Raw genomic sequence first — 19,771 nt, forward strand, 5'->3', positions numbered from 1 at the left:
ATGTAGATGTAGAAAAACATAGAGAGAGTACATACGAAATCCAAATGTTCCACGATGGAACCCAAACGACACTTCAGCGTTTACTCGGTAGTGACTTCCTCACCCCGAAAAGCATCCGAACCGTGGTCGTCCACACACAAATACCTGTTTCCTTCTACAGGTCAGCAACAAAGTGAACTCCACCGGATTACTTCCAACTTCCATACATGGATTTCAGTGGCAAACACAGTTATTGTTTCTCATCCATCGATATAGAAAACAAGCAGGCTGGTGTCTCTCTCCCTTCTCTCTCTCTCTCTCTCTCTCTCCTTCTTCTGACTTCAACAACGTCATTACGTCCTTTATCTTCTATTGACATAAGCACGCCCCACACACACATACACACACACTCTCTATCTTAAAGGGACTTTCACTGAGTCCGTAACAAACCTTACCCTCAAAGAATACAGATCTAATGCAGGCAAATGAGGTTAGTGTACATGGGTAAAAAGGTCAGCATGGATATGGTGGGCCAAAGGGCCTGTTTCTGCGCTGTACATCTCAATGATTCCATGAAAACTGCTGATAAAGATGGAACAGTGAGCTTCTGTGGTGTAAGCTTCCCCTATTCTGATGTCTGCCGCTGACAGGCGTTAATGCAAAGAAATTTTTGGAATCCAGCAAATATCTCATTCATCTAGTTGATCAGTTCTCACAGACTTTCAAATGAAGAAAAATCATTTTTCGCTAATATTTTAAACAACTTACAGTGGGTAAAATAAATATTGGAACATATACTGGTTGAACAACCAATCATATTGAAAAATTCTCACAGGTAGCAAACCAGAAAGAAAAAGAACAACTCTCAGTTAATACGTGCAACATTTTGCGGGAGGTAAAATAAATATTGGAGTAGACACATAAGGTTTATGCTGCAGTTGAAATATGATATTTTAGAAAAGTAAAAGATTAGATTTTTAAATATTTACCCAAAGAAATTACAACTCACAAATAATGACAAATCTACAAGCCAGAGTTTGCAAAACAGTACAGCAATTGCAGTTTAGGAGCAACACACAAGGTGCGGGCTGCCTGACCTGCTGAGTTCCTCCACCCCCTTGCGTGTTGCTCCAGATTCCAGCATCTGCGGTCTCTTGTGTCTCCATTGTAATTTCGGATGCCACTAAAACAACTCACAGCAAAGAATAACATTTCCAGAAAGTGGATTGGGAATCTGCTTGTAAGCTAGGCATGTGTGGAAATCCTTTAGCTTCTGATGCGAACAGTTTCAACTTTTACAGCATTACCACTCCAAATTCTGGCCCATGACCATATTGAATTTTATTTCAATCTGCCATTATTACAACAAGCACCAGAAGCAGAGTCCTTATGCTACAGTTACTCAATTTAAAAAAATGAAATCTAAAAGCAAACTTCCTTTGAAGTAACAATAGCAGAATAATCCAAATGTAAAAACAACAGGTTTGCATCAGCTTTTGATGAAAGTGGCGGCAAACATTGAGTCTGGGGAAATGCATTGAGCTTCTTTGCTCGCAGCAGCTGAAGCGCCTGTTTGAATAAAGTTGTGTGAAACAGCGATGGCGGCGTCCAGGATGAGGCGGTGGTTGGTGCCGCTCGCCTTTGGTGTGACTCTCCTGAAGTGCCTGCTTATCCCCGCTTAGTAAGAGCTGCCCCTGGTCGGAGGCTTTATCTGTACAGACCGGGTTTGGGTCATTTACAATGTTATTTTCCGTCTTTCGGGCGGCTCTGTGGAGGGGGGAGGAGCCCGCAGACGCAGCCACTGTCGTGTCAATTGGTTCTCAATGAATGTTGTCGAAAATCAAGTAACGTGCTTTAAGGGCTATTTATTTATGCTGAATTTAATTGTCAGCTGTTAGAAGATATTAATGCAATGATTTGGCTTAATTGCTGCCATCATACTAGTTCCTTGCCCCTTTCCAGAAGCCATTGGTTGCTTTTCTTTTAATTAATCCATAAGAGAGGCACAGATAGAGTAGGCAACTGGTATCTTTTTCCCAGGACTGAAATGTCTAACATTAGGGGGTATGCATTTAAGGTGAGAGGGGGCAAGTTTTTTTTTAAACACAGGGAGTGGTAGGTGCCTGGAATGTGCTGCCAGGGGTGGTAGTGGAGGCATATACGACAGAGGTGTTTAAGAGGCTCTTAGATAAGCACATGAATGTGCAGAGAATGGAGGGATAGGGGCCTTGTGTAGGCAGAAGAAATTAGTTGATTTAGGTGTTTAATTACTAGTTTAATTAGTTCAGTACAATATCGTGAGCTGAAAGGCCTGTTCCTGTGCTGTACTGCTCCACATTCTATGTTCTGTCTGGGCTGAGGATGACTTACTTCTTCATTTCTGATGAGCCCAGTGTTGGATCTGACTCCAGATCCACTGGCAGGTTAGGCAATCTAATGTTAGATTCTCTCCCACTGTGTTGAGGCCCTAATTTGACTCAGTTAGTTCTAATGTGCATTCACACACCTAATACCAGACTCCCAAAACAGACACCTCTGTCACAGCAAGAAATCCCTGGGTGGACAGAGGAAAAGATTTGACAATGTTCTCGGGATTCCTTGAATAAGTGTAATATCCTCACTGAGTTGTGGGAATCCCTGACTCGTGGCTGTTCAAAGTGGAGAATTCAGATGGCAGTGAAAACTTCCATTTGTCAGCATCATACAGAAACTTGCCACCTCTCAAACGACACACCTTCATGTCTCATTAAGTACTCCCGCTCCACCTGTGGTAGAGTCAGTGGGTCCCCCAATGACCTTATCAGTCACCTTAGAACCCATAAAACTGGAACAAAAGCCAGTTATCCTTGATCTCAAGGGTCTGCATGAGAAGGCTATAGTTACCCAGCATATCATTATAATGAAATGAAAGGTTGTATCTTTCAAGCAAAATTAGCAAATCTCATCCCAAGCCTTGAGTAAAACTAACATTGTACATCATTTTTATGAAATACAGTAATGTTAAAAATGAAAATTTAGCTATGTTGTTTTCATGATCTCTGCATGAATGTTGTTATATTTTAGTATTTGCGTGTAATTGATATTTAGGCTTCTTGCAGCAAAATGGCTGACCATGAAATGAGAACTAATTATGTGCATTTATGATTTCCACAATCTTATTTGGCAAATATACATCATCAATCTAGTTCCACGAAATACTTAATTACTTATTTCACTTATAGTCATTCAACAGACTTTGAAGTCCACAGAAACTGGCTGGCCATTACTTACAGTTTACCTGTTTCACAGTGGTATTATGAAGTAAGTGTTTATGATTTAAGGTTAGCTCTCCTAATGTGTAACGATTGAAGGAGATTTGTGTTCATTAACAATGTAATTATTCCTAGTATTTCCTTTCAGTCATGGGTGTGGAAGGTCTATCATCTTGTTTTATTTGACGCATTCTGAAGAACTCAGTCCAGTCCGTTTTCTAAATATGTTCAAATTTCTTTCTCTAGAATTTCATTCCAAAAGCTAAGCCATTTTGTGTGAAACTTTCAGTCCCAAATGTGCTTTTTGTTGATTTTAACCTGTGCCCTCTGTTCTGCAGTCACAGTTTAACTTGAATTTCCTAAAATCATAACTCTTACCTCACTTACTCACACTCCTCCAGAAAAGAATGCTTCTTTGATTCTACTTTTTTACGAACTTATTAATTATTACTTAATGATTTAGTCCCCAAATGTGACAGATCAGCCTTTTCCCCTTTCTTTGTACTTTTGATTAGCTAAGGTCTGATTTGTGCCTGGGCATGATATTCAAGGTGTATTTAGAGCAAAACTGGACAATTTCAATTGTTGACCAAATAAATCCAAATGTCTTGTTTATCCTGCCTCATAATGTCATGTACAATTCCATACAGTATCAGCAACATTCATTGTACCAAATCCAACAAATGCTGCATGTCTCATGATACTTATATAACTTCAGTAAATGTTGTATCTCAATTCATATAAAATGCTGAATTACAGTTGCAATTTATTGGATAAAATATAACATATTCTATTTTCTCCCTTTTTCTCCCAATTCCTCACCATTCTTCCACCCTTCCCTCCCTACTCCCAAAATCTAGGTGATTTCAGAATGGACGTTGGATTATCCACCATTTTTTGCATGGTTTGAATACCTCCTCTCCCTCATTGCACAATTTTTCGATAAGGAAATGCTGGTTGTCCAGAACCTTAATTATGCCAGTAACGCAACTGTACTGTTTCAGCGACTTTCAGTGATCACCATGGATATAGTATTCATTTATGGAGTAATAGAGTATGTCTTAACATTGCCTTTATATTTATATTAAAATTTTAGACTGTCCTTTATAGGAGTCATAGAGTTATACAATACAGAAACTGGCCTTTCAGCCTATCATGTCCATACTGACCTTTTTGACCACTTCTGCTAATCCCATTCACCTGCATTAGGACCATATCCTTCAATGTCTTGCCTATTTAAGTGTCTGTCTAAATGCCTCTTAAACATAGTGACTGTATCTCATTCCACTCCTCTGGCAGTGCATTCCAAATATCAACCACTCTCTGTGTAAAAATAAAAACAGCCATAAAATCCCCTTTATATAGAACATTACAGCACAGTACAGGCCCTTTGGCCCACAATGTTGTACCGACATTTTATCCTGATATAAGATCTATCTAACCTTCCCGCCCACGTTGCCCCATATTTCTCTATCATTCATATGTCTATCTAGGAGTCTCTTAAATATCTTTGCCCTCTCATTCTTGATACTCTTTACCAGGGGAAAATGATTTTGACTATCTACCCTATCAATGCCTTTCATAATCTTGTATACTTCTATAGGTCACTCCTCAACCTCTGGGGAAAAGAAGCCCAGCCTGTTGAGTCTCTCCCCATAACTAAGGTCCTCCAGTCCAGGAGAATATCCAGCACACCTGCACTCTCCCTATAGTGTGGTGACAGGAACTGCACCCAATACTCGAAGTGTGGCCTAACCACTTGTAAAATTGCAACATAGCATCCCAATTCTTACATTCTGTGCCCTGACCTCTAAAGGCAAGTATACCATATGCCTTCTTCCGCACCCAATCCACCTGTGTTGCCATGTTCAGGGAACTATTGACTTAGACCTCTAGGTCTCTCTGTTCATCATCATTCTTTAGTGCCCTATCATTCACTGTATATGTCCTACCCCAACTGACTTCCCAAAATGTGTCACCTGGTATTTGTTGCGATTAAATTCCACCTACCAACGCTCTGCTCCACTTTCCAACTGGTTAGCTGTGTAGAAAGTAATCACAGAATATTTGGCAAATATTCACCTTTTGGAAATGAATCATCTCTGAATGTTAAAGGTACTGATTTTGACAAAATACACTTTCCATTACTCTTCTTGGGATACAGGTTTATGATTATCGGCAATGTTCTGTTATTCTTCTCAAATTATCGTTCCTCATCCATAGTCTATTTAACTATGGACGCTCAGTTGTGATCTCCCTGATGTCCATATGTATACTTCTGGCACAGATGACTCTTCTGATTTATACTCAGTTTTTCATCTCTAACAACACTGACGCTCAGACATGCGTGGAATTGAATTTTTGCAGCACTGCTCAGTGTCATGTTGGACTGTGCATTATTTACTAAGCCATTGAAGGAGCACTGTTTTAATTGCTCATAGTCAAGTCAGCTCAGTGAGCAGTGTACCTGCTCAACTTAAGTTAAAATCATTCTTGTCAGTTCCGAAAGGGTGCCTGTTATTCCTACTTATTCATTATGCCTTGGTTCAGACAATTCAGTCTGCACTGGGTTGAGTGATTTAAGAAACAGCTAATGGAAGACGATCATGGTTCTCATTGTCTAGTTGTTAGAAAGCAATATTTGTCAGGAAGTTGACAGATATTTTGTCTCGCAACTATGCAGTCTAGTTCTCAGTGAAGCAAAAACAGAAAGTCTATAATCAATATTAATATACTTTTTTGTCTGTACTATTTTAAAGGTGTTGTAAGAACATAAATAGGACAAAGGAATCAAAGGAAATACTGGAGAAGCCAGATTTCATACTTGCAGTGCTGTTACTTTGGAACTTTGGATTATTGATTATTGATCGTATCCTTGCATTATAAGTACACCTTTTAAAACAACCAAGCAGCGGCAGCAAGATTTTTATTTTCTTGACATTTCAAAATATTCCTGTCTTTATCAGGCCCCCTGCATCACACAGAGTAAGGAAATGGTAACCTGCTGGCAAAGCTCTGTCCCTAGCTGCTGAGGAAAAGCAAAAACCAAAGTGCCACAGATACTGAAAATCTGTAACAAACACCCTTTTTTTTGGTGAATTGGATATCTTAATTGTGGATATCTTAATAATATTGTTTTGTTTTAATTTTATTTTGACTAATAGTTTTGTTGTGGCTCCATGGAATGATGGGATGTTGTAAATATTCTGAAATCTCAGATACTGCTGGGTGTCTGAGTAGAACTTACTTGGAAGGGTGATACTCACTGTTATCACAGCTCAAAGGAGATTCACTTGGAATGATGCTGGTAAAAGCTGAGAGCAGATTTGCTCTCTCAGATTTGGATGATGAAGACCATGAGGAGAACCGAGAAAGAGAAAATATTGCCTATATCTTTAAAAGAAATGATTGTATGTATTTCTTTCTCTTTCTGTCAGCTCTTTTATGAATACGCATCCAATGTATTATTTCTTAATGCAAACCTAGATATTCATTTTCAATACAATGGCTTCTTATTTGGCTTGTTGCTTCTTTCCATTGCAAGGATGTTTCAGGTAATTTGGGAAATATAGTATAATAACATGTCACTAATGGCATGGGTCAGTTGGCAGCACTGTCATCTCTAAATAACAAGGCTCTAACGACAAGTCCCATTGCAGAGGCTTGAACGTAAAATCAAGGCTGAAAATTCGGTGCAATCCTCGGGTACAACAGATGATGCTGCAGTTTTTTAGAAGTGACATTGAGTCAGGGTTCTCCCAAGTCTTTCAAGTGCATGTTAAATATCCCAGAGCACTATTCCAAGGAATAGCAGGCAGTTATCCTAGTCAGTATTTATATCTCAACCCAAAATATCTCAATCAACATCACAAAATCAAAAAATCTGATTGTTAGCCTATTGCTGCTTGTATTAGTTCGTTGTAGGCAAATTAGCTACTCCATTTCCTGTACTGAAGTAGAGACTACACTTAAAAAGTACATTACTGGCTCTAAAGCAGCTTGGCATTTTGTCAAGAGAGGCAGGATGGTTCAAGGTCTGAAAGATGAAGTTTATTCAAACAATTGAATATTATTCCCATTCAGTTGTTGTCCATAGCATCTATCAATTTCATTATTCTGAACAGATTTCATACTCAGTAATTTTAGAAATAATAAAAAAAACAGTAATGGAACACTTGAAATATTTGATTTTTATTACAGGGAAGACATCTGGAAAGTGCTTTGCTGTTTGCAGTCCTGATGAACTTTAAACATATTTTTCTTTATGTGGCACCTGCTTATGGTATTTACCTGCTACGTTCATACTGCTTCACTGGGAATAAACAAGGTACTAAGCTCATTTTTCCAACAGCGTAAGATTAAGGTACAATTTAGTTCGATTCTTTACTTGACTTTCAGTTGTAAGCGAAAAAGCAAGGACAAATTATCAGGATTGGTCTCAGAGGTTTCTGAGGGGGGGGAATATAAAAAAGGTATAGAAATTTTATACTAAAACATTGTATTTGCAGCATAATCATATAAAAATTACAGATGTGGAAGGCCATAATAATTCACCTATTCATATCGCAACTTCCAGTCTTAAAGAATTCCAGTAACTTTTCCTCTACTAGTTACTCTAAAAACATAAAAGTTTGATCCAGCTGAGCAGCTTGAAAGACCACATTTATGCTCTTTTCTTCATAAAGTGAAATTTTAACATAAGAACCACTTTTATCCCCGACTCTGTGGGACGACCTGTTTTGCTTGTTTCCATTTCATACAGGTAGATAGCAATCAAAAGAAATTAATATAGAAATTACAATGCATACTTTTTTTCTCATATTTATCTAATTCTCCCTTAAACGTTAATTGTTGCAACTTCATTCTTTCTCTTTTCCTAATTCTGAGTTATTGCCTCTTTGTAAATTTGCTGACCAATTATCCTGCTGAAATAAAGCTCCTCAAAAGTCAACAGTAGCTTTATTACTATAAATTATTATTGTTAATTCTAATATTAGGATTAGGAAAAATAAAATGGGAAAAGTGCACTTGTTTTGCTAGCCTCTGAAGACTTTTATATTGTTAATTATTAATATATTTTGATTATTGGCAGCTCCCTGAAATGCAGTGTTGGCAACCTATTTAAATTAACTACCTGCTCTTATGTAAGAAATAATCTTTTAAAAAAAAATCAAATAGAACAAATGAAAGGAATTAATTACCTGTTTTGGAACTACTTGGGTTTTCCAAAGGGGAAATTGATGGTAAATATTTTCAAAATTTTAAAATGCAGCATATTATTTAATTTTGTCATTGTTTGGCTTCTATTTTTTTTAATATCATAAATTCATAGATTGTTATTTTTTCTTCTGTTTACTTTTGAGATGGATCAATCCAGTGGAGGAGTTTCAGCTGTTCCCGTCTTTTTGCCTTGGGATTTTTAGTCTGTTCTGTCTTTGTTGCTTCATTTGGACCCTTCATTGCCATGGTAAAGATGAGTTTGATAAATGAATTTAAATCATTGTATTCTGTACTTTGAGGTGTAATTTATGTGTACACTGACAAATATTAAGCACAAATTTGTTAATGAATGGATAGAATGTGCAGTTCTCTTGCAGTGCCATGAGACTTTGATGTCAACTCATTATCATATTTGTAATTTGTTTCCTATGGAACAATGATGTATTGGAAGGTATCTGGAACAACTCAAATGGTGCTGAGAAATAGCAGAAGGAGGCATTTACCTAGTTAAGTGGCTGCATATGAGGGCAAATGGCAGAGAGTGTACAAAGAATTCTATTATCATGAGCAGCGAAATGTGAGATGGGTACAAGGAAGGATGCTTTATCCAGGACACAGTCTACAAAGGAGGTGGTGTTTTATACCCAGAAAGAGAAAGCAGCCATTTGCAGTCCATGTACAATATTCACAAAACTTGGGAATAAAGGTGGAAGAATACCTGGTAACCAAGCAAGGTAAGATTACATAACAGCATCGTATAGAGATTGATGTTCCAGGAAGATTCGCCACAAAGAGCTGCATTTCAGCCAGTTTCACATTTACTGAAAGCATGTGCCAAGCCCAAGTATATCTTTACAGTTTGTCCAGACCGCACTTCGACAGAACACGCGTTTAATTCCAAATTATAGTTGAAAGCTTTGACTCACTAACATAATTCACATCGGTAAAGGTACAATTGAACTAAGCTTCTTTACTGATCATGGTAACCCGGTTTTAGTGATGGAAATCCCATTCACACCCATCAGAATTGTGTGTGATGTTGTTTGATGAGTCGTGGTGAACGATGTTTGAAGATTACGGATTTGGCTGTCTTATCTTTCTAGGAAGTGGAGGTTGTGGTGTTTGGAAGTACAGCCAAATGAAGGTTAGATCTTGCTATAGTACCTGTCGATGCCACATTTTTTCAGTCCACAATTTGGCTCTTGGATGGAGAACGGCCAACCAGTTGGCTTTGTCCTATATGGTGCTGAGCTTCTTGAGAGCTATTGTAGCTGCACCTATTTTGCAAGTAAAACCAGTGTCATTTTTCTGATATATTTATTACTGGTGGAGATGGTAGCTTAGTGGCTGTAGAATACCAAGGCTCTGGATTCTTTTCGTAGCCTTGACATTTTCGTGACTAGTCCATCTGTTTTCCTTAATCAATGGCAACCCCACACCAAGAATTATTATGAAATTGAGTGCCAAGTGGAAGTGATTCGAAGGATGAGAAACTTTAGTAATGTTGATTGACTGGAGAAGCTTGGAAGAGAGGAGGTTGAAAGGTGGTCTGATCGAGGTATTTATAACCATGAAGGGTATAGTTGTATAGGTAGTAGCAGAAGAGTCAAAAAGCAGTGGAGGTACGATGAAAGTCCGTCAGCAAACAAGCCAGTGACAAGAGGAGCAAATTTTTTTTAGACAGGGAGTCATTAAGATCTGGAATGCAATGTCAAGTATGATGGAGGCAGGTTCATTAATAGTGTTCAAATGGGAACTGGATAAGTACTTGAATTTCTGAGGCTATGCAGAAAGGCCAGCAGAATAGGACTAGCTGGATTGATCTTGCATGGAGCTGTTTTAGACTACGTGGGCCAAATGGCTTCCATGCTGTAGCCTTTCTCTGATAGGTTCTCTTGTTGAGATGCTCATTGCCTGAAATATGAATGGACTTCTAATATCCTACCTACAATAATTCCTCCAACGTCAATTGTATCTCTCCAAATTCTGGTTATTGCTCTGCAGTATCCGATTCATCATGTATTTCTGTCAGGTCCCATGTTTTCCACATTGCCATTATCAGTATATTGTCAAAATTAGATATCCCATTTTTGGGGGCCAGGATAACTAATGGGGCATTTTTTCCAATGCAATAAATTGTTTTTGGATTTTTTTCTTTGGGATAGTTTTACTTATTATTGAATAGGTGTAAAGTAAAAGAACAACGCCTTTCAAATATTTTAATAATTTTTAATGTGGAGCTTTTTGGGAAGATTGCTAAATTGGAGAGTAAGTTTGAATTATGGATGTTTTTATGGAAACAACAATCAATGCATATATTTGGAATTTTGGATTAGTTGCAACATGTTTTATGTCGACATTATACATAATAGGCTACATATCAGCCTGTTGTTAAATTTGAAAATAAACGATTTAAAATGTAACATTGCAAATATCAAGCAATAAATCTTTACTTAAAAATATATTTTGGTAGAAAATTTCATTGCAAGGATACAAAATGCCCAAATTCTGTAATAATTGATATTTGTTTCTTTCTCAGGGTCAGCTACCTCAAGTGCTTGCACGACTTTTTCCCTTCAAGAGAGGCCTCTGTCATGCATATTGGGCCCCAAATTTCTGGGCTATGTACAATGTAGTGGACAAAGTACTGTCTGTCATTGGTATGGCCATTGAACATATAGTACCTAGGCATTAAAATTCCTGATAATGAAAATTAATACTGTATCTGCTTGTTGAAAACTAACAATAACCCAGGAAACAATATTTTCATAGTCTTGATTCTTACTGGATCAACGTTATATTACTTTGATAGCCTTGATGCCATGACTGTAACTCGCTTATTAACTAATTTATTAAACAGAAATCTAATTCTTCCAGAAGCTGACAGACAATTTTTATTTACTGCTACAGATGTAAAGCTGCAGTTACTGGATCCTGCTAAAATTTCAAAGGCATCAATGACGGGAGGTTTAGTCCAGGAGGTTCCAGCATGCTGTCCTAGCCCTCTGTGTCACCATTGGCAACGTTGGTCTGCACATTGCTCTCAATAATAGTCCAGTACCAGCACATATTTTCCAAATAATTCCACATTTAATGCAGTGTGCCTCAGTTACTCTTGTTATTCTTTGGTCTATGTTTTGTTCTGGCTGATAGGAAGATAATAGCTTGAGTTTTCTGGGTTAACACTGATTTTAAAGCAATATGCTATTGCCGGTATTTTGTCATGTCTGATGTAGCTGAGAGAGAATGTTATCTGTTTTTTGTTTCAGTTATTAATATCTTGTGTCTCTGTATTTTCTGTTCAAGCCTGCTATTTTCATCTTTGGCTAAAAACCTCGAGGACCTAGAGGATTCCTTCAGTGTCTGATTCTTTGTGCATTGGGCTCATTCATGTTTGGCTGGCATGTACACGAAAAGGCCATTCTCATCGCTATACTGCCTTTAAGGTACCTTACACTTAATTAGTTGGGTAATGTTGTTTAAAAGTAATATTTTGTGCAATGTATTGTAATTATGATGGACTATGGAGTGCTGCAGTGATGTTTAAACTGCAGGGCAGAAGCCACGTGTAGATTCCAGTCACTAGCAATTGGACTCAAGTAATAACAACCTGGTCCTATTTTTATTTTCATTTATGTTTGTTATTTCAGCTTTTTTTTCATGCACACAACAGGGATGTTACTAACAAGGCTAGCACGTATTTTCTGTCTCCAATTGCTCCTGAACTGAGAACGCAGTAAAGGGATAACTACATCAGTGGATAGGAGACTTGTATAAATGCGAAGCTGATTAAGGATAGCAGATTTCCTTCCCTGAAGGACATTAGTGCACCAGATATATGAAAATCTATTAGTTTCATTCTTCACATTACTGATAACAGCTGTTTGTCCCCAGGTTTATTTTAAGTACTTGAACCAAATTTTCCAGTTACCTTTGTGGGATTCAAACTCATGCCTCTGGATTAATGTTACAGAACTCTGGATGCAAATCCGGTAACTTGGCCACTTTGGTGCCATACCTGTCACTTGTGTTTATGTTTTGGGGACGTGGATACTTAGCTGTAGTTTCTCCTCTTGCCTCATTGCTGAACAAATCTTAAATCAGAATACCAAGATCTGCTAGGTTTAACAACTCTGAAATCTGCTAATTAATGGAACTCAGATTTCCAATTTGATAGTTATTCTTTTGGGACATCGGTGCCTAAGTGGTTGATCACTCTTAGATTGGTACTTCAGCTCAGTACAAAGATGCTCTTTAAAAGTATCCAGGTAGTCCACTAGATGATCTGGAACTTATTTTCAATCACAGCTGGCAGTTATTTTTATGCCTTTTCAGAAAATAATTGCTCCAAATCTTAATTTTATTCATATAACAATAAGTAAAATTGGTGCTGAAAAATATTTGATGTGAGTTTCTTACTGATCTAGGTAATTTACAATAGTGCTGCTATATATTTGTTATCAGTTAAGATGTATCATTTACACAGGATTTCTTTTGTCACTTACAGTGAAACTAGTCTTGTGTTTCTTTTTAATTTTAAACCCTCAGCTTGTTTGCTGTGGAAAATAGAAACTATGCAGGAATATATCTTGTCTTAGTAACAACAGGGCATTTTTCCCTCTTCCCACTTCTCTTCACGGGACCAGGTAAGGAAAAGATGTTTATTCACATTTAATAACTGTGTTTGTCCTTAAGAAATAAAACAATCTGTTAATTGATAATTCCTACGTTAAAAATGACGACAAAATACCCTACATGTGTTTCAACTGAGTAACTTTGCCCAGTGAATTGCTGCGATGGACAGACTAGATGGTCCTAGGTTTGATGCTGAGCCTTTGCAAACTCCTTTGCACTTTCTGCCAGCTCCAATATATAATCCCACCACCAGGCACAGGTATCTGCACTCAGTCCGCAGAGGTGATCCTCAGCTTCTTGTTGCATGCCACTTTAATTCCCAATCCCATTCCTGTTTTGACCTGTCTTGTCTGCAGCCTTCTCCACTGCTGTGATGAGGCCCAACATGAACAACATCTTGCCTTCCCTTTAGGCACTTTGCAATCCCATAGAATGAAATTCCAAGGCATTTTATACATACATATATTTAAAAAAAAGAGGGTACCTAGGGAAAGTGTAGGATCACTCAAGGGCAAAGTGGGTAAAGTACCACATGAGAGACATGAAATTCTGCAGATGCTGGGATCTGGAGCAATACACAAAAAGTGCTGGAGGAACTCAGCAGTTCAGGCAGCATCCATGGACTTCAGAGAGGGATATGCTGATATTCTAGGGCATGTTGATATCAAGGTGTTTGGTCACTTGAAGAACAATAAGGTGGATAAGTCCCTAGAGCCTTTTGGGATCTATCCCAGGTTATTGAGAGAGGCAAGAGATGAGATTGCTGGAGCCTTGACAGATCTTTGCATCCTCTTTAGCCACAGGTGAAGTCCTAGAGGACTGAAGAATAACCTATGTTGTACCTTTGTTTATGAAGGGCAATAAGGATCATCCAGCAAATTACAGGCCGGTGAGCCTTACGTCAGTGGTAAGGAAATTATTAGAGCAGGTTCTTAGGGAGAGGATTTACTCACATTTGGAAAAGCATGGGTTTATTAGGGATAGTCAGAATGGCTTAGTGCAGGGGAGGTCCTGTATTACAAACCTGATTTGAGGAGGTTTCAAAGGTGATTGAGGGTAGGGCAGGAAATGTTGAAAGCATGGACTTCAGTAAAACATTCAATAAGGTTCTTTGTGGTAAGCTGATCTGGATGATTAAGGCTCTTGGGATCCATGGTGACTTGGTAAATTGGATTCAAAATTGGCTTGGCCATAGAAGGCAGAGGGTAGTGGTAGAGGGGTGTTATGCTGACTGGAGGTCTTACTGGGACCCCTGTTGTTTGTGATGCATATAAATCACTTGTACAAAAATATAGGTGGGCTAATTAGTAAGTTTGCAGACTACACATAAATTGGCAGAGTTGTGGACAGTAAGGAAGGTTGTCAAAGAATACAGCAGGATATAGATTGTCTAGAAATATGGGCAGAGAAGTGGCAGATGGAAGTTAATCCGGATAAGTATGAGGTATTACACTTTGGGAGGTCAAATGTAAGAGGACGGTATATGGTAAATGGCAGGAGTATTAGGAGCATTGATGTACAGAGGGAGTGCAAGTCCATCACTTTCCGAAAGTGGCAACACAAGTAGATAGGGTGGTAAAGAAGGCATATGGCATGCTTGCTTTCATCAGTCAGGGCGTTGAGTATAAAAGTGGGACACTCGTGTTGCAGCTGTGGTCACATTTGGAGTATCGTGTGCGCAGTTCTGGTCACCGCATTACAGGAAGCACTTGGAGGCCTTGCAAAGGGTGCAGAAGAGGTTCACTAGAGTGTTTCCTGGATTAGAGGATACACTGCAAGGACAGAACAAACTTGGATCGTTTTCTCTGGAATGTGGAGACTGAAGAGCGACCTGATAGAAGTATGTAAAGTTATGAGAGGCATAGATAGGGTAAATAGAGTCTTTTTCCCAGGGTGGAAATGTGAAATACCAGAGGGCATAGATTTAAGGTGAGAGGGGCAAAGGACATAATTTTTTTCCACAGGGACTGGTCAGCACCTGGAATGTGATGCTGGGGAGGTGGTGGAAGCAGATATGACAGCAACGTTTAAGAGCATTAAACAGGCAGATGAACAGGCAGGGAGTGGAGGGTTATGGACCATATGCAGGCAAGTGGAATTTGTTTAATTTGGCATCATGGTCGGCACAGACGTGGGCCAAAGAGCCTGTTCCTGTGCTGTACTGTTCTATATTCTATGAACAATGAATTCTCCAACTTCAGGTAAACTGCAGTCCCATTGTTTCCCATTTATTATGACCCTTTCTCACCCCATTTCTATAAAAATTTCTTGTTTGTGGTCAGTACATATTCCTCATCATCTGATCTTTCTTACCCTATCTCTGTATAGGGTTTTGTCTTGCACCTTGAGCCTCCCCCAGGCTCTGTTTTAAACCGTCTCCACTCTTCACCTCCACCTCCCCCCACCCCAGTTCTAAAGAAGGGTCACTGACCTGAACGCTGACCTGAAACGCTGGCTACTTTCTCTTTCCATAGATTCTGCCAGAACTGGCTGAGTTCTTCTAGCATTTCTGTTTTTGCAGGCATGGTAGCATAGTGGTTAGCATAATGCTTTACAGCGCCAGCGACCTGGGTTCATCTTCGGCCGCTGTCTGTAAGGAGTTTGTACATTGTCCCTGTGCCTGCGTGGGTTTCCTCCGGGTGTTCCGGTTTCCTCCCACATTCCAAAAGACATACAGGTTAGGAAGTTGTGGGCATGCTATGTTGGCGCCGGAAGCATGGTGACACTTGTGGGCTGCCCCCCAAATCACTACGCAAAAAGATGTATTTCACTGTGTGTTTCGATGTACATGTGACTAATAAAGAAATCTTATCTTACCTCTTGTTTCCGAACCTTTATAAGCAGAGAGGAGGATGAAAACTCAGTCAGTCTTATCCCTCTTCATTATTATCCAGTGACTCCCTCTGGTGGTGAGTGCTCCAAGGTTAGATTGTGGTGTGATAGCCAATTCACCATCCACCCTTGACCATGAAGAAGCTCCCCTCCACCCCGAAGAACCCCCAGTATGTCATTGCCTACAGGAGGGAAAACAGACACACTAAAGTAAATACAAATGGTGACTTTATTTGAGTGGTTAACATTGTTGGGGAACAGCTGACTTTTTTTTTACACAATGTAGCTCCCCCCACTCCCAGCTTCCCCCTTTCTTAAAGACAGCACGTTGTGTATGTGGGGTCATTGAATATTTATCTTGGGAGAATATTCCTTTGCCTGACTCCTACCCCTTTTGAGAATGGCACTTGCCAAAGTCTACCTGTCAAACTGGTTTAGCACTATAAAATTTGGCACTTTTACTGACAAAGCAACGGAATCAGCTTCTAGTCTAAATTTACCATACGCTAAAAGCTCTCAGCTACATCAGATTTTAGTTAAGTGTGCATAACTGCCTCATTGTTAGAATTCTAGTACTAAAAGTAATTTAAAAAGCTAATCTGATGGTGGTCTTTATGACAAATTTTGGAATGGCCAAGTAATGCTTCAGTCAAACAGGGACTGAATCACCATTTAAAGTGTACTGTGTGTGATTTTTTGGGTACCGCCTTTCAGAAAAGAAACATTGATCTACAGATTAGCAAAAATGAGAATAATTAATAACTATAATGATGTATTATCATGATTAGAACAGTTGAAAGGATTAAATTAACTCAACATTGCTTAACATTCCTGATGAAGGGTCTTAACCCAAAATGTCGACTGTCCATTTCCTTCCATAGATGGTGCCTGACCCACTGAGTTCCTCCAGCATTTTGTGTGTGTTGCTCCAGATTTCCATCATCTGCAGTCTCTCTTGTGTCTCAACATTGCTTAAATCTGGTTTGTTGTTATCTGCATTTAGAAAGTTAAGAAAGTGACCTATTCAAGAGGTTTAAAAAGTCTTAATGGAATAAAGTAATTGAATTATCATGGAAATTGAAACCACAGAATGTGCTGACTCAGCTTTTTTGTCTTTCTGTCCAAATAAAAAGCTATTTCTTTTGGTATTGGAATCCAAAAAAGGGGAATATAATTTAAGATTAAAACTAGGAAGTGAAATTAAGATGTACTTTATCACACAGTAGAAGCTTGCAACAGTTCCACTAAATTGCTGTGGAATCTAGGATGATTGAAAATCTGGGAACAATAGTTTCTTGTCAGGTAAGGAAGTAAGATAAATGGATCAAGGGAAGATAAATTGATTTGAGGTTCAGATCACCCATGATTAATTGAAGTTTGAGGGAATGAATGGTGTATTCCTTTTCCTATGATTGACCTGTATTGTGGTAAGAATTTGAATCCAGGATGATCATCCTATATATCATTAATACAAACAAGAAAGAGATTCTTAGATCTTTATTTATCTTGAATTAATCTTGTGACTCTACATTCTTAGATTATCTGGTTTACCTTGGTCATGACCTGAGGCAATCTTGTAATTAATTTTTGAAACCGGTGTGCACATACGCAGCAATACAACATTCCTCAGAATTATTCAGTACATGTTGTTTTTCTCTCTCCACATACAATGTATATTTCAAATGCAAAATTGAGCACTGACTGAGTCTGGTGATGGGTGGTTTATTCCATACTGCAGATATTGTTTGGTGCTGATTCTGATCCCATATTCCCTGCAGTGAATGATTTAAAAGGGAGGGAATTAGAGCTACAGTTCCAGGAATAGGAACGTCTAGTACTAGAGGGCATTGGTTTAAGGTGAGAAAGGGAAAGTTTAAAGGAGATATGCAAGGCAAGTTTTTTTTTACACTGAGAATGGTAGGTGCCTGGAACGTGCTGCCAGGGGAGGTGTAGAAGCAGGTTATGATAGCAACATCTAAGAGGCATTTAGACAGGCACATGAACAGACGGGGAAAAGAGGGATACAGACCATGTGTAGACAGATGGGATTAGTTTGATTGGGATCATGGTTGGCGCAGACATGGTGGGCTGAATGCATGTTTGTGTGCTGTAATGTCCTATGTTATGGTCTAGACAATAACAGTACAAGACTGGTGAATTTACTTTTGCATCTCATGTTGTGGTCGATGCTGTGCTTTTGACTATGTTTTGATCTTTTGTTTTTCTTTTTAGAGTTACCAATTAAAATCTGCCTCATGCTGTTCTTCACTATATACAGTTTCTCTGCTCTGCGAGCTTTATTCAGGTAAGTTGAAATCCCTCTCCCTCAGGAACTTTTCTACTAATCGTTCTGCTATATGAATAGTATATAGTTCTATACCATTATTACCTTAAATATTATAATTAGCATTTAAAAATACATCTCAATGGAGATTTTTTTTGGTACATTTTCTATTCTCTTGAAGCCCTCTAGAATCAAATGTCCTCTTTTTCTTGTGGTCGTGATGGTCACCACCAACAAATTCTTTTATAGACCCTCTTTAATTTAGCAAAAACATTCCAAGACAATTAACAAGAGTTATCAAACAAAATATTGCCACCAAGCCATTTAAGGATATTAGACCACATGGACAAAAGTTTGGTCAAAGATGAATTTCTGTGCACTTTAAAATATATTTTAAGTGAAAGATTAAATAGGAAGATGTCCGAGGTGTGGGTGTGAGTCTTGCAATAGTATTAAGTGCTTACTGAGTATGTGAAGGTGGGGCGATGCACATACATTTCAGATACGAACTGTCACTAATCAAGACTGTTGGTAGGTGAGTGATGGAGGTGGGTGGAGTGAGTTGGTGTCTGGTGGTGGTGGTGGTGGTACCTTTAGAAGGATTTGTGTTTGCAGTTGCATTCACCAGTCTTGACCATTGAACAGATCAATCAGCACCTGAAAGACAAAAGGTGATTCTGAAAGTTAAAATTGGATAACCTACTAAAATTGATGCAGGGAATGAATTTTTTAAAATGTGTATAATCCAATAAAATCTAATGGAATTTTTTTCTTACCTATCCAGGAAAGAAGGAACACTTCTAAGCTGGCCTGAATCCATCTACCTCAGTGGTCTTATTCCCCTTCAAGTTATTTGTGAGATCATCTATCCTCTAACACCATGGCAGCAGAGATTTCCCTTTGCACCACTATTGCTCATTTCCGTATATTGTTCACTAGGAATTACCTATGCTTGGATTAAACTGTATATTTCAGTCTTGCAGGAGATGTTGACTGACAGGAAGCTGAAGGCACAGTAGTTAATGGATTAGTTTAACTTGTGAATGTGTTATTAATTTGGAGTTGTGTTACTGGAATATGACAGAATCGTGGGCAATGGAGTAATTATGGATGTAATACAAGAATTATGAGTGCAAATTAAAATGACAGTACTGCTACTGTGACATAGACCTGTTTAAGCCTGTGATAGCTTAAGTGCTGGGAACAGCAGGATTTTTCAAATGATTTTTTTTGTTGTTTTAATAATAACACCTGATACTGTGTCTGTATTGAGTTTAAGATTAATTTCACTATCCCGGATAACTCTTTCATTCTGATTTGATTATTCTTGTGAATTATAAATATTGCCCACCTACACATGTCATTGGACGCAAGGTACTTCCAATGTGCTTCGCAGTGCAAAAATTAGTTCATTGTGGACAGCTATATATTTTTAACAGTAAAATCTGAAACAAATTAGTATCGTTTCTGTTATGGACTCAGTGAAAGTCCCTTTAAGATAGAGAGTGTGTGTGTATGTGTGTGTGGGGCGTGCTTACGTCAATAGAAGATAAAGGACGTAATGACGTTG

General features: G+C 38.5%; 1 protein-coding gene across 1 annotated transcript; it reads left to right on the top strand.

Moving 5' to 3' along the window:
• The first annotated feature begins 656 nt into the window (after positions 1-656).
• On the top strand, positions 657-19,121 carry alg8 (ALG8 alpha-1,3-glucosyltransferase). The gene is made up of 13 exons (XM_052025799.1): positions 657-1,660; positions 3,201-3,279; positions 4,091-4,284; positions 5,990-6,099; positions 6,717-6,784; positions 7,431-7,557; positions 8,594-8,697; positions 10,990-11,110; positions 11,361-11,502; positions 11,757-11,896; positions 12,999-13,096; positions 18,150-18,222; positions 18,986-19,121. The coding sequence occupies exons 1-9, from the start codon at positions 1,578-1,580 to the stop codon at positions 11,498-11,500; spliced, it is 1,026 nt and encodes a 341-aa protein (XP_051881759.1). The 5' UTR covers positions 657-1,577; the 3' UTR covers positions 11,501-11,502; positions 11,757-11,896; positions 12,999-13,096; positions 18,150-18,222; positions 18,986-19,121.
• Positions 19,122-19,771: the final 650 nt, after the last annotated feature.

Source organism: Pristis pectinata, chromosome 11 (assembly GCF_009764475.1).
Source record: "Pristis pectinata isolate sPriPec2 chromosome 11, sPriPec2.1.pri, whole genome shotgun sequence".
NCBI classification, from domain to species: Eukaryota; Metazoa; Chordata; class Chondrichthyes; order Rhinopristiformes; family Pristidae; genus Pristis; species Pristis pectinata.